The sequence below is a fragment of the Taudactylus pleione genome, unplaced genomic scaffold (genome assembly GCF_031769625.1).
Source record: "Taudactylus pleione unplaced genomic scaffold, aTauple2 ptg000370l, whole genome shotgun sequence".
NCBI lineage: Eukaryota > Metazoa > Chordata > Amphibia > Anura > Myobatrachidae > Taudactylus > Taudactylus pleione.
In genome coordinates, this window is record NW_028284771.1 from 1 (window position 1) to 14,587 (window position 14,587).

A 14,587-nucleotide genomic window follows, 5' to 3' on the forward strand; every position below is an offset into this window, starting at 1 on the left:
CTCAGGGGGCTCTCTTCCTAGAAGTGAGAAAGGGGGCAAAAACAGCAAAGCATGCAAAGTTAGATATAAAGCCAAATGACCAGGAAAATCAAAAATAAATTCTTGTTTGTAGTCCACAAAATAATTAAATAAGGACTAAAGAAATACTCCTTTAATGTGTGACATGTTGGTAGTATAAAGCTATTAATGTTACAGACAGCATTTATTATTGATCCTAATCTACCCACAAAACATCTCAGACATGTGCAAGGAGGTGGGGACAATGACGAAATCTATGAGGAGATACCCCTTAGAAAAGTCAGGCCATGGAACCAAACGTCACAGCTTCCGGCACATGTGAAGTTAGAAGTGTCACAGGGATTAGGTGATGAATCAATACACATGGGAATAGGCGCCTATTCCCAAACACGTACACGACTTTACAGAGAAGCAAAAACAGCTTCACTTCATTGGGACAGAAATATGTAAAAAGGACAATACAGTCCATCGCTTCTAGATCAACTACTTCTAGCTCCAAAGCATATTTCCTGTATCTAAATTACAACTCTATAACAGCACTGTTTGCCGTGAAAGTATTTTGCAAGTTAAATGTCCTAACTGTAGTTATGAGAGCCAAAATCAAGGAACAAATGGGAAGTTCAGAGACCACAAACTCCCATGTGATGAATGTAGTTGTAGATTTTAGTTTTTTATCTTTGAATCACTCAAAGAGAACTGTGAAGCTTCTAATCCGACTTCAAATGTGATTGGTGCAATAAGCATCTAACAAGCACTAAGGCAATGGCATACTTATTTTGTGAATAAGCAACATTAAAAAGGGAGCAGTAATTAAAATTACGTTTAAGGAAAGTTTATAAACCACAGATACAACGATAGTGATAGGACTGTTTAGCGGAGCAAGGCACTTACCTCTACGGAGCCTATCTTTCTGGAACGGGGTAAAGGAGACTTTCTGTGAATATGAATAGGATCCGACACCATAGGTTTAAACATCACCATGGCTCTGTCGGGCTCATCTCTTCTGCACACACCGGTTTCTTCATCGCTGTCATTTCCATGAACGTTCTTCTTTGAACTTTCGCTCTAGAGTAACAAAAGAAAAACAAACAAAAGAAAACAAAAAACAAAAAAAGTGAAGTGTACTTACCATTGTGACTTTTTCCCACCTCACATAATGCTGAACCGACCGTTACAGCCAAAGAAAAGCACATAGCACAAATACTAACACAGGAGTTGAGAAAGGCCACAGAACCAGATTACAGATGAAAAATTAACCGGAATCTGTAAAATTCTTGGTGATTGTATGAATGAATTCTCAAGTTGCAGTTCGATTAGATTATTATTGTTATACCGCAAGGAAACACAGCCTGATCTCCCTCATGGCCTGGTGGCTAGGATAATACAAAGCAAGAACAGATTCATATTGAAACTCAACACAGCACCCTCAACACCTATATCTGTTTGAAGACAGCAGGAATAAAGGCCTCAGCAGTGCTCACATTATTCAGCCTCTCTCTCAATTGTCAATGGGCGGATGTTAGGGTGATGACCCAAAACACTTGGTAATTTCCTCTATAGAATGTATACAGTAGTTTATTTGACAATCAAGATCGAAGGGAGAGTGGGCAGGGGGATTGATATTCTAGGATTACACTAGAGGTCATTACCTACAGTGTGACTACTTTGTAGATGTAAAATCTTCCTCCTTAATTAACTTAATGGCAAGAAAAGGAGGTTTCCCTTACCAGTTACTGGCCACCCATTAGTGACTAACTATACCGCATTATGCCTGTTTTGCCTATTAAGTTTATTAGTTGCTAGGGTTCCATTCATCACCATTCCTTAAAGTAGGTGAGAATATTTTTAACCTACTTTTGTAAGAATAAAGTATTGGGGCCATTCCGTACATGGATAACACAGGAGATGACGGATATCTCCTGCTTACCTTGCATACCTGATGTGGACCGCCAGACTCATACACTAGTATAGTGATCATCATTTATCAAACTCAGTTAAACTCTGAATAATTTTTAGTTTTCGGAGGGAACCTACGGAAAATGGAGTTAGTTCCCGAAGCCTCTGTCCTTCCTATGAGAAGTAAGTCTGGGTTGGAAGAGAGATCCCTAACAGTAAGTACCAACAGAGTTAGGCATCACGGGGACAGCTGCGTTTCGGAGCAGTAGTCCCCGCACTGGGGCAATAAAGAATTGCTCTGGTAGTGTTGTATCAGCCGCTACAACCCGCAGCGTATCTGATACATAGACTTGTCAGATATGCCAGATAAACTAATTCATTGTTCAATAAGATATGTGAAAGAACTCCATGATCTGTATGAAAAACACCTGTATTAAAAACACAATTATCTGGGAGACACTGAAATAAAAAGGAAACAAACCTCCCGTGATGCTGGCCTGTATCCAAATCCTGAAGGTAAGTTTTTGTCCTCTTCACAACCTTTAGCACCTGGGCTGAAATGTAGCTCTACATGGAACCTTTCCTCGGATGACAGATCCTATGTAAATAGTTAAAATATATAATCTGTATCTGCAAAACAGACCTAAAAAGGGTCTATTTTGTACATATAACCCCCGAGTATTCTGGAACCATTTGCTACATTAACACTAGTAGACTATCTAGCACTTACCACTACTGCAGCATTTGCAAGCTGCGAGTGCAAAGGTGTAAGCAGTCTTCTGTCTATGGCTGGGCCCCACCATCAGGTCATGTAGGCACTATTAAGTTCAATGATGTCTAGGTTCCCGATGTGGGGTGCAGCACTAGATATAGGACTGAATACGTTTAGCCTACTAATGGTGGCAGAAGCTGCAGTACATAAATAGTAGCCATACTCAAAGTATGTAGCAAATGGTTATAGATAGAATAGGCATTTTGTTTCCCCATACATTGCTTATATAGATACAATAAAAGAAAAAAAAAGTAGACTGACCAAGTGTAACAAAAACTTAGCATTCAAAGGTAAGTCACCTTGTTTGGGTCTTCATAGAGCATAATCACAATCTGAGTCATATAATTCAGTTCATTTACAAAGTTTAAGTAGTCCATTGCCCTCTTCCATTGCTCATCCTTGGTTTCCTAGCAAATAAACAATATGTCAAGTCTTTAGAACGGCAAAGCTCATATATATTTAACTTTATTTCTTAATGATGCGTATAAAAATGTTTGTGGCATTACAATGGGCAAACAGAAGGTTGATGAAGAAAGTAGTTCTGCACAGTGACTGAGAGGTTGTTGAGGAAATGTGAATGTATGAAGGGCCGCACTGCTTTTATTTACGTGTATGCGTACAGAAGTAAATGGCTATTGGCATGGAGAATAAAATCCCATTCATCACTGCACAAAGAAATCACCAGTCTCGTTGAGTGTAACGGGGAGAAGACACACAGTTTGTTGCGCAGTTTATAAACACCAGTAAAACACACCTACAATACATTTCAAGAAATTCTTGACGTTCTAGTGACTCCCAAACATCCAGAAAGATTTTACTTTACGCAGATGGCTATTTGCACACTGTCAATCTGCATATCGTCTCTCAGATGCAATGAGAGATAGACTGGTGTGTGGTATGCACAATGAAAGTATTCAAAAAAAAGATTATCTGAACCAGAGTTAACATTGAAGCAAGCAGTGTCTATTGTCATTTTAAATGTAGACAGCAGCAAAAGATGCCTCAGAGTAACAAAAATAGGAACTTGACTGTATGACATACAAAACATATTTTAAACAGATCATGTCTGTTTTTCAGTGTTGGCAGAACTTACATGACACCAGCAACTGTTGGTTAAAGGTGAAGAATGTCATTAAAAAAAAAAAAAAAAAAAAAAGACATTTAAATAGTATGCAGGTCAGGAAGATGATAAAATAATGCATCTCACTGATATAAAACATTCACAGGCACACAAGGTGACAAAAGAGTCTGACTCTACTGACAGTCAAGAAATTGAAAATATTTATTCTGCCGTGAACTGCACAATACTGCCAAGTAATGCGGATTACCAGTAAAATGGCAGGAGTAAAGTGAAAAATGGATACAGAAACTGCTTATTTTGTTATTACAAAGTATTACAAGTTATTTGAGGAAATTTCATACTGTTGAAAAAAGAAGATTTATGTGCTTACCTGTTAAATCCTTTTCTTCATTCCATAGAGGACACAGGCTACGTTGGGTATAGGTTGGTGGAGTCTAGGCACCACATAGTTAATGCTTGAAATCCATCAGCCCAGGCTCCCTCCCTCCTATAGCCAAGCCCACAGCCCAGGCACTTTAATTTAGTTAACAAGCCTAAGGCAAGGAGCGAGAAGGAGAAGGAAGACCGGCACGTACTCAGGTCCAAACACACAGAAGATGTGAACAGAAGAACCAGAAGCAGAGCAAAGCCCCGCAAGTCAGGTGTGTCAGGGTGTACATGTAGGACACACTGAAGAAAAGTCTGAACATCTGGCCTGGGAGTGGGGTATAGGGGGAGACCCAATGCATCCTGGGAGAAAAATTTTACTGTGTGGTGCCCAGATTACTCCATCATCACCTATACCCCAAGGTCTCCCTGTGGAGCCTATGGACCCTGAAGTAGAAAGGATTTCTAACAATTGATGACCCATCCGAGGGAGCCCAGAGAAGGTTCACTGCGACCAGATTGTGTTCCTTGAGAACCTCCGGAGACTGGAGACTCCCCAGCTCCGAAGATATGCCGCCATGACTTTCGTGAAGACACGAGGAGCCGTGGAAAGTCCAAATGGCAAAGCCTGAAACCAGAAATTTTGGGACAGATAGAAACATGCAAATAGTCCTCCGGCTCCATAGCTAGTATAATGGAGCAAAGTGATCCCATTTTGATATTGGGAATCCTCAAGTACTTGTTGAGAGACCTCAGGTTGAGAATCGGTCAAAAGAATCCGTTCGGCTTCCGAACCAGAAAGAGACTGGCATAGAAGCCCATGCCCCGCTGAGACAAGGGAACCAGAACAATGACTTTGGATGCTAGTAAAGAGCGAATGGACTCCCTCAAGGATCCTGCTTTCTCCTGATCTGAAAGAAGAACTGTGGAAAAAAACTGGGTCTGAGGTTGCTCCTGAAAGGTCAACGCGTATCCCTGGGAGACTACCGCTCTTACACAGGCGTCCTCCGTGGTCACCCTCCAAATCTTGGAAAAAAGAAGAAGCCGGCCTCCCACGCTGGTGCCTCCCTAGGTGGAGGCCCAGCCCGGTATGCAGCAGGCTTGTTGGCTGGCTTAGCAGCCAGTCGTCAGGTAGACCAGGGTTGCTTACTTACTGGCTTAGAACCTCTAGCGGAGCATCCCTGGGCCCTAGAAAACAACAAGCCCTTGGCTCTTCACTGCGGGCGAAGGGAGTGAAAATTTGAAGCTCGTGACCATGGGGCTGCCCCAGAAGGCGGAAAGGCTGTCTTAGATCCCGCCACTGTAGCCACTTCCAATTCCACACCAAAGGGAATATCCCCCCGAAAAGGGGGAGAGCTTCAAGGGTCTTCTTATAGTCAGCATCTGCACACCAAGAACGAAGCCAGAGGGCTCTCCTAGCTGACATGGAAGACTCTGATGCTTTGGAAGTTAGTATACCTGTGTCTATAGCAGCTTCCCCAAGATAAGTAGCCTCCCGGATATGCTCCACTAAAGACAAAAGCTCATTCCTGTGGGTACCTGAATTGAGATCATCTTCCAGGGCATCTGTCCAGAGACCGATGGCCTTAGCAACCCAGTAAGATGCCAAGGCCGGACGAGCTATCGCACCTGCAGAAGCATAAATCGATTTAAGAAAAAAAAGTTTCCAATTTCCTATCCGTCGGATCCTTAAGGGATGCAGTGTTAGGAAGAGGTAGAGTGATATTCTTGACCAGGCAGGCAACATGTGCATCAAACGGGGGATAGCCCGATTGGCAGCAGGCAGAGGATAAAAGGACATAATGCACTTAGAATCCTGGAAGCGCCTATTAAGATGGGATCATGCCTCCGCCAAAAGGTCCTCAAGCTGTGCCAAAGAACGCTTAGCGTTGGACATAGGGGCCGGCTCAGCCTCCTTAATTAGCAGTGCTGAGTTAAAGAAACCACGTCTACCTGAGTTTGAGAATCCTCCGAAATAGAAGAGGACTCAACATCAGATGCTACAGAAATTATCCTCATCGTCTGAAGAAATCAGTTTGAATCAATATCAGACAAGGGTGTAGAGCTGTCCCTTCTAGAGGGCTTACTCTTAGAAACGCGATCCGTCCAGCATCTGTTTGTAAGATTCCGACATCTGCTCTGAACTAACTGTGTAAGTACTGCAACCAAGGAAGCTCTATGCCAGAAGGCAGCAAAGGGGACGGCATCACATTGGAGATATGGGCCTCGCCTGAAGGGACCCCAGGGGATGTGAGCCTATCAACTACATGCAAGCGAGGAAACCCAAGCAGGTTCCTGACTGGCAGGTTAAGCTGAAGGAACTTCCTGTTGTGGGTTTGCAAAACGGTGAACAGAGACCATCATGGTCCGGTACCTGTGAAGAAAACACAGCAGCACAAGTCCTACAATTACACAGCACAGGAGCACCCACCTCCTTGGGAACTTGAATCCCTGGAAGACATAGTACAGAAATCCAAGGAGAACACCACACACCAGTGCAAGGAACTGTGATGTGCCAATAAGGGGTAGAGCAATGAATGTTAAATGCACCACAAATAGAAAAATAAGTGGGGCTATGCAGAGACCTCAGACTATACAAAGTACCCACAATAGTCACACACATTCAATGTAGCAATAGAGAAAAAGGCAATAAACGCTTAACAAATAACCTGACCACTGAGAGCGAGGAATATAGGAAGACCAGGAGCCTGCACTCTCCAGTAACAAGCTGAACTAGCAGGCCCTTAAGAAATGGCTATGCAGCATCTCTGAAGGAGGGGAAGAGACATCCTGGGATGGAATGCCTCTTAATGGAGAGCACCCAGGGGCAGAGGAGTTGCTAATGGAGAGAGCCTACCTCCCCCTTCTGGCCTGGGCCCCAAGTCAATATGGCACCCCACTGCCTAGCTGTCCTGGTGGTCTAGTGGGGATGCGGAAAGGACCTAGGTCCCCAACTACCGGCACCACCGGTGTCTCCGTAACCGGCGGTGAAAAGCCACAATGAGCAGGGAACCGCCTTGCGGCTCCCTCCTGTGTCTGGAGCTCCGCACGAAGACGCCGACCAAGTCGCCAGCACTGGGGTGATGGAGCGGCAGTGCAGGAGTTCTTTAGGACGCCCAGCACTACTCACTCAGTAAAAATAAAAAATAAATACACACTGCCGATGCTGCTGGCACCAACATAAAACTGAAGTGCCTGTGGCTGGGTGCGTGCTATAGGGGAGAGCGAGCCTGGGCTGATGAATTTCAAGCATTAACTATGTGGTGCCCAGACTCCAACCCACCAACCTATAACCAGTGTAAAGCGTCCCATATGGAGGAAGAGGAAAGGGTATCTTCTAGGAAGAAATTAAGTCTATGTGAACATACATACACTGAAGTGCCAAATGTCATGGGATAGAGGTCTAGTATCATGTATAACCCCCTCTAGCCTGGCCTAGTGCAGAAGCTCAACGTGGCATCGTTGCCACAAGTGGATGGAAAACCTTTGGTGAGAGATTGACCCATGCCGTCTGGAAAGCTTCCCCCAGCTCCCTGATATTTGTAGGTGCAGAATCCAGAGTCCAAATGGACCTCTCCACCATATCCCCATAAATGCTCGATTTGGTTCATGTCGGACAAACATGGAGGCCACACCATTCCTCTGAATTCTCAACATTGATTGGGCGTTATGCCGCTTTTAGGGCATCAAATAAGCAAAATTCCTTTAGCACGTCACCCCTATTATTTAAACACCTTCACAGCCTTTTTCATTCTCAATTTGTCTTAAATCTATTCCCTTCCTGCAGCACTCACCTTTACTTATCTACCATCACTGCAGCACCCACCCCTTCCCTCCCCTCTGCATCACTCACCTCCTTGCCCCTAATTGGCTGCCAGTCCGCACTGCCGGCGCCGAATTCAATGTGCTGCCTAAGGACCCTAAGAGAAAGGGAACGCTGCGGCGAGGAGAGGTGAGTGATAAGGTTCCACCAATATCGTTAATGACAGAAATCATATTGATCACATACCACCAACCACTTGTGTCTACATTAAATCCTAAAAAAGTAGCAACTGCAATGACAGCTGCCAGATTACAAAGATGGTTCTTATTCTTGGGAGATCATACATACAGGATTGAATATAAGGGGGCAAAATATCACAGCAAATTGTGACATTGTCACGATCACCTCTACAACAAGCTGGTAAGACTATCCCAACAGACCAAGATGATATGTATCAATTTATACTAGTAGATCAGCTTCCAAAAATGAATGTGGTCACCAGTACTATCTAAAGACCAAACATAGCACCTCATTGTATCCAGGATTCTCAGCAATAAAAGAGAACAAAAAGAATGTTAATGTGTGGTTCTACTGTAACAGTATGCTTCCCATGAGAATATTGGAAAAATTGCAGAGTATCACCTTGGCACAGTAAAAATGAAGACCTTAGCTAGAAGTTATGTATGGTGGCCTGAAAATCAATGTTAGATTAAATAAGGATAGTGAAAGATTTGGGAAAGATTCAAAATTAATCTCCACCAGCTCCATTATACCCAAGGGAACAGCCCTTATCCCCACAGTAGAGAATGGATATATCTGCCACTAAAAAGAGCGGACTGGGCATAATGCCCAGCCACCACCTGCAGCATTCTGCGGGTCCTCATCTTATCTTCTGCCGCTGGGCCGACGCTACCAATCGCCCTTCATCTTCCTTCTTCCTCCATTTTCCTTACTCGATCGCCGCAGAACTAAAGGCTTCGATCAGTGGTATCTGACGTCAGTTGCCGAGATCGGGAAGCGCTATAACCTGTGCGAGCAGCGATTGGCTCATCGCATCTACTTCTGACTGGCTGCCAGCTAGCAAGCCATGATGGGCTCACAGTCGGCACCAAATATAAACTGCCGCTCGCTCTTGATACCGTGATAATTGGGATACGGTTTGCAAATCAGTTACGTCCCTGGGAATACCGAGACGTATAGCATCCCTAATTAAATGTTTCAGATTGCAGTGGAAGCACCTTCAAGTAGTCTGGAGCAACATAATGAAGTCTACATAGTCTTAGAGAACTATTGCTGTTTTGAAATCTATATTCTCCAGGAAATGTTTTACCCAAACAAATTTGTAGTGATATTTAGACATCAGTCTGTTTCATAAGAATTCCAGAGATTCTTTAAAAGTAATGGCATGAAGCACCATACCACTCAGTCACCAAAATATTAGCTGAACAATTTGTTCAGACATCCAAGAAGGCTATCAAGGCCACGAGAAAATTATTCTACAACCCAAAATTGATAATTTATTGTTTTATCGAAATGCTGTACATGCTATTAAACCACTAATAATGTTCCCCAACAGGAACCTTAGATCTCATTGTGCCTTATTAAATCGAGATGTACTTAAACGTCCATAAGTAATTAAAAATGTATTGGTACAACAGCTCAAAAATTTTGCACAAGACTATTGAGATGGCAAATATTTCCTTAATATACTGTATATGGGTCCATATTAGAGGCGGCTTATGTTGTTGTCATGTAGATCAACTCTTAATGGACAGGGAAGGGAGGTTGCAAGCTCAAATGTCGAATCAATTCAAAAGGACTAAAATGTAATGTTGGCTAAACAAACTCTGGTTGCTTCTTCAGAAAGAAAGAAAATTATTAACCAAATGTAACCCCAGAGACACTAGAATCTTCAGCTGTACTTGAGAACGTCTGAAAGGCGGTACAACAGCCTGGGCTTCCAATGCAGATTGTATGTTTCACCCGACTATACTTGAACAAGTAGGAACAGTACTGGACAATGAAGCGGTAAGTCTCTTCTTGCTGCTTCCAGCCAGTAACTTGTTAAATTGCGGTGATAGAACATATTCTAACAGTGTGATACATGACAAGAGAAAAACATTACTACTGCTGCATTATTATGACCCCTAGAGTCAGCCTTATGTAGCAGGGCATGAATACCAGTATGTTATGACTACAAGTTACATTCATTGTTGCCTCTCACCACTAGATGGCCACTCATCCCCACATTTATCATACAGCTTTGTTTTAAGACTGTATGAAGCAGTGAAGAGTGTTGAGAAGTGGATCAGTGGAAAAGTTACCAATGGCAACCAATCAGCTTTGAGCTTGCATTTATCAAGTGCATTCTGTAAAATAGGTAGGAGCTGATTGGTTGCCATGGGCAACTCCTCCACTGGTCCACTTCTCCAAACTTTTCACTGCTTCATACATCTACCCCAAAATCTACTGGATATTTGACTGCACTGTTTCTACAGTTTCAGTAAACCTGACAAATGCAGTTACAATCTCATATTTATGGCAGACCTCAGGGAAAGATGACTGATGCCTACTATTGTGGGTAATGGCCTAATTTTACAATCACATTTTCTCATAGGAATTTCTTATACGGATATCATGTAATGGAACGATTACTTTCAATATACACCGTACAGTAAAGGGAAAACGCCAGAAGAAAAATAAACACGCACATATTGCTTCTCCAAGTGTATCTGACACTGATTGGATGAATTCTGCACAATGAGCTAGTTGGAAATTATTTATCATTAACTAAAGCAGTTCTGACAGAGGAAGAGTTGACATCTGACCCTGTACAGTAACATATGAAAAAAAGTATTTTCTTGGCGTTCATTCTGCTGTAAAATGACAGGTCCTCATAGTCTATTCCTAACAGGTTGTGATGTTCCCAAATCAGAAATCAAACGGAATATGTTCAGGCATTTTGTGTAAGAGATTGGTCTTACTTACATCACAGAGTGCCCCGAACCGGAGGATGGAGAGCAGCGAGTGTACATGACTTTCACTGGTAAAGTACAGGCGTGTGCGCACATGTCGTTCTGGAGACATCACTCCCCGGGAATAACTGCAATATTGGAAATCTAAATGTTACACACATGTATTATGATAGCAAAGTAGCTAATACACATACCCAGAGATCAGAACGTCTGCAATTTCATGCAATGTGACTTATTGTGTATTCGAGAAGCACAACCAGATCTTTGGACTCCTGCAGTTAAGAGGTTGAGCTCAGGTCTAAGTCACCTCTGGCAATATCAGTACCAAGTCTCATGACACGTTCAGAGTCTTAAATAATTCAAAGCATTCTGAAAGGACTATCAATGCTTATGTAAAATATGCTGTTATGCATCCTTAAATTATAGCAAAATCTTGTAACTAAAAAAAACGACCACACTATCTCGTATGGCAGAACTAGTTTGTAAAGATCTATTCAAATAAAACATTGGTATCAGATAATAAATTCAGGCAACAATTACTAGTAGGCCCTGGATTTTTAGGATCTAAAAAACTAAAATTAGTTTTTTTCAATCCATATTTTCGGATGTTATAGGTTTTAAAATTTACTTTTAGGAATTTATACTTTGTATGAAAATAAAACAAAACCATGCAACATACTGTATACTGTTTGAAACACTGATTTTATTATAAATGAATTACATATGAAAACTACTCATTTGAAACTCCTAATATGGGGCTTAACAATGAAATACAGTGTGTGTGTGTGTGTGTGTGCGTGCGCGCGTGTGCGTGTGTGTGACACTGTGCCATATATGAAAACTACTCATTTGAAACTCCTAAGTTAGAACATTCCTACTTCTAACATGACACCGAGCAATGAAATACTGTGAAAGGTAAAACCTCTTCTGTCTTCCGTTAAAATTTGCTTCAATGTGCTAAAACTGCGCTCCGCGTCATATGAGGTAAGGTGTGCTATTTCCACAGGATTCCAAGGAAGTGTTTCTTGCACTCTCTCTCCAAAGACAACACTTTTTCAATCTTCTTGAAATCGGCATTGCCTGCCAGCACAGCCTCCAACTTCTTGGCTATGCCCCAACTGCTCCAGGAACCACTTTATCATTGGGAGAGTTGCTTCTTCCTATTTTTTGATTGCACATTCTAGCCTTTATGTAACTCAACTCCTGTACAGCTGGCACTGAGCGTATTGCTCTCTTTGCACTTACAGTAGCAATAGATTCACGTTCATCTAGTGCATCAATGACCTTCATGATGCTCTCATAGTTTTCTGCGTAATACATTGCGGCTGGCCGCCAGGACCCAACACCGTGTCACTAGAGGTTGTGGAGGGAGAGGTATCAATGGAAGCTTCTCCCTGAATATAATGATTGGACTCTGTGCTCTCTGAAGATCTTCTTCACTGAAGAAATTATCTTGTTGACTACAGAATGCTGCTCCAGAATTGTTTCAGCTACCTGCTGGAGCCCATGAAAGGTGACATGGAGCATTCGAGGGTGGAAAGCCTTTACACATCCACTTTCTGCATGTAAGCTGCACTCTTTTTCACGAACAAACTTCACTTATCCTCTTTCTCTGCATCTGGACACCTGTAAGGCCTCCCTCACTGCAATGTACACACTGGAGTGGTTGGTTTGCAGAAGCTCCCTGCATAGGATGACATGCGGAATAGTCTGTTCCTCACAAGTGAGCTTACCCATGATGCCAGCAATGCATCTGCCACAGGCATTCCGTTGTATCATCCAAATCAGAAATCAAATTGCACAGGGTGATGCTGGAACTGCCTGCCTTTTTTTTTCCACACATTTCCACAGTAAATGTATAAAGTTTCAACCTAAGTAACAGAATTAGGTCTTTTTAGGTTCTGACAGTCAAAATAGGTCATTTTAGGTACTAACACCCAGAATAGATCAATTTAGGTCCTGTAGAAATGAAGTATGTCATTCCCTAGTACATAAAAAGGACACTGAAAATTTGAATGTAATGGGAAAGGATTAGAATAGGTTAGAACCTAAGAATCCCGGGCTTAATTATTACCAATTATTTTGAGTTTAAGATAATTGTGGAACCCTATGTGCAATACAAACAAATCAACAAGTTAATAAAACTTCTTACAGGGGGTGAAGTTTATTTACAGTGTCGTCATCTTGAGTTCTCTGTAGATCCGAGCGAATCTTTCGAACAAGAGGCGTGCAGTAACCTTTGGCAATCTCTAGTTTTTCACCTTTGGATATTCCATACTCCTAATACAGAAAACAATGAACAGCAGCTTAACAGAAAATGAAAAACAAAAAGCAGCAGAGAATTCTTAAAATTACCAAATTAAACTACTACTAGTGACCGTTCTAAAATAACAACGGAGGAAAGTCCCTTCAAATCAAATTATAAAAATAACCACCTTTAAAAATTGGTCTCATCAGCTTTATTCCACTTTTTCTTTACAAATATTCAGTCTATGTCAGGTGATAAGTTTTTGACAAAACCAAATAAAAGTGTAAAAAATGTCAATTTAAAAAATGATCAATTAATTGGATTTTTCCCATGATCACTACACTTGGAGAAAGCATAGAAAAACCAGCACACCCTGTGAGTAAAGATGGAGACTGTGCCTGATTCAGCAGCACACGCTAGTGCACTGTTGAACGCAGATTCCCGATGATCGTGAATCTGCAAAGGTGCCTGAGCAGTTCAGCGCATGTGCAGAACAGGTATGCGATCCCGCTCGCAGACTGGCAGTGATTGACAGTCTGCTGCCGTTCGTGGGCATGGAGGGGGCAGTGATGGCTTCAGTTTCCTGAAACGGAGGCGTGTCGCTGCCATTGGGGGGGTTAGGAGGGAAGAGGCCAGGATCTACGTCGGCTGACGCAGATTTCCTGGCCTCTTCCTCTCAACTGCAGCGGCCCGCTGCGTGACCCCATGGGTCACCTTAGCTGGCCGATGTTTCGCAGATTATCCGATGCTGCGTTGGACAAAGCCTGCGTGCTGCTTTGCAATTACAACCCTTGCTGAATCAGGCCCTCTGCTGGTTAGTCTCCACACATTTGCAGTATCCTCGCTAGCACTCACCATCATCTTTCAGCCACAGCTCCCCTGCCATGCAAGGGCCCATGAGACAAAGGGATAAAGGAAGAGTGTCTTTAAATTCTGCAACTGTAGGGAATACTTGTCACTCCTATAGAACAGATTAATATGAATACAGATGCTGTATCTGAACAAAGTTACCTGAGGAATAACAATGTCAGCCAGTGCCTTAGAAAGCCTGTACAGTTCCATTGTGTTCTCCAGTTTTAGTGAACAATTATGTTGCACATCGTACTTAATGCAGTCATAAATATCAGGAATTTTACTGATGTCATATCTTCCATTCTTTGTTTTGAAATCTTTTTCCAGTTTGGACCACCTACGTAGCATCAGCTCCAAGGTCTCGCTGTGGTACAGATGGATATCTGCAGAGGGGAAATAGGCCATACATAGCAGTAATTTAAGTGCCCATTACAAGCACAAATAAAGAAACGCTGCAAAGCATGGGGTTATAAATCATTAATAGGATTGATGCATTATTATCCAGCTATTGGGCAAAAGGAAACCACATGGTTTAGGTATCCGTGAAAATAAACAAAGTCTGAATATGGGAGAAATCTGATATCTGCTGCAGATCAGAGTCCTCATTACTCGATTG

The 14,587-nt window shown here is 42.4% G+C and overlaps 1 protein-coding gene across 1 annotated transcript in view; it reads right to left on the reverse strand.

The window, feature by feature from the left end:
- Positions 1-5: 5 nt before the first annotated feature.
- LOC148508335 (inositol hexakisphosphate and diphosphoinositol-pentakisphosphate kinase 2) overlaps positions 6-14,587 on the reverse strand; it is a gene marked incomplete at its 3' end in the record, with an annotated part of 70,024 nt that continues 55,442 nt past the window's right edge. Inside the window, exons 19-25 of the mRNA XM_088444646.1 lie at positions 14,131-14,354; positions 13,024-13,151; positions 10,885-10,999; positions 2,986-3,093; positions 2,396-2,512; positions 910-1,083; positions 6-17 (exon numbers count right to left, since the gene is read on the reverse strand). Coding sequence (XP_088300772.1) covers positions 6-17; positions 910-1,083; positions 2,396-2,512; positions 2,986-3,093; positions 10,885-10,999; positions 13,024-13,151; positions 14,131-14,354 — 878 coding nt within the window. The remainder of the gene's footprint in view (positions 18-909; positions 1,084-2,395; positions 2,513-2,985; positions 3,094-10,884; positions 11,000-13,023; positions 13,152-14,130; positions 14,355-14,587) is intronic.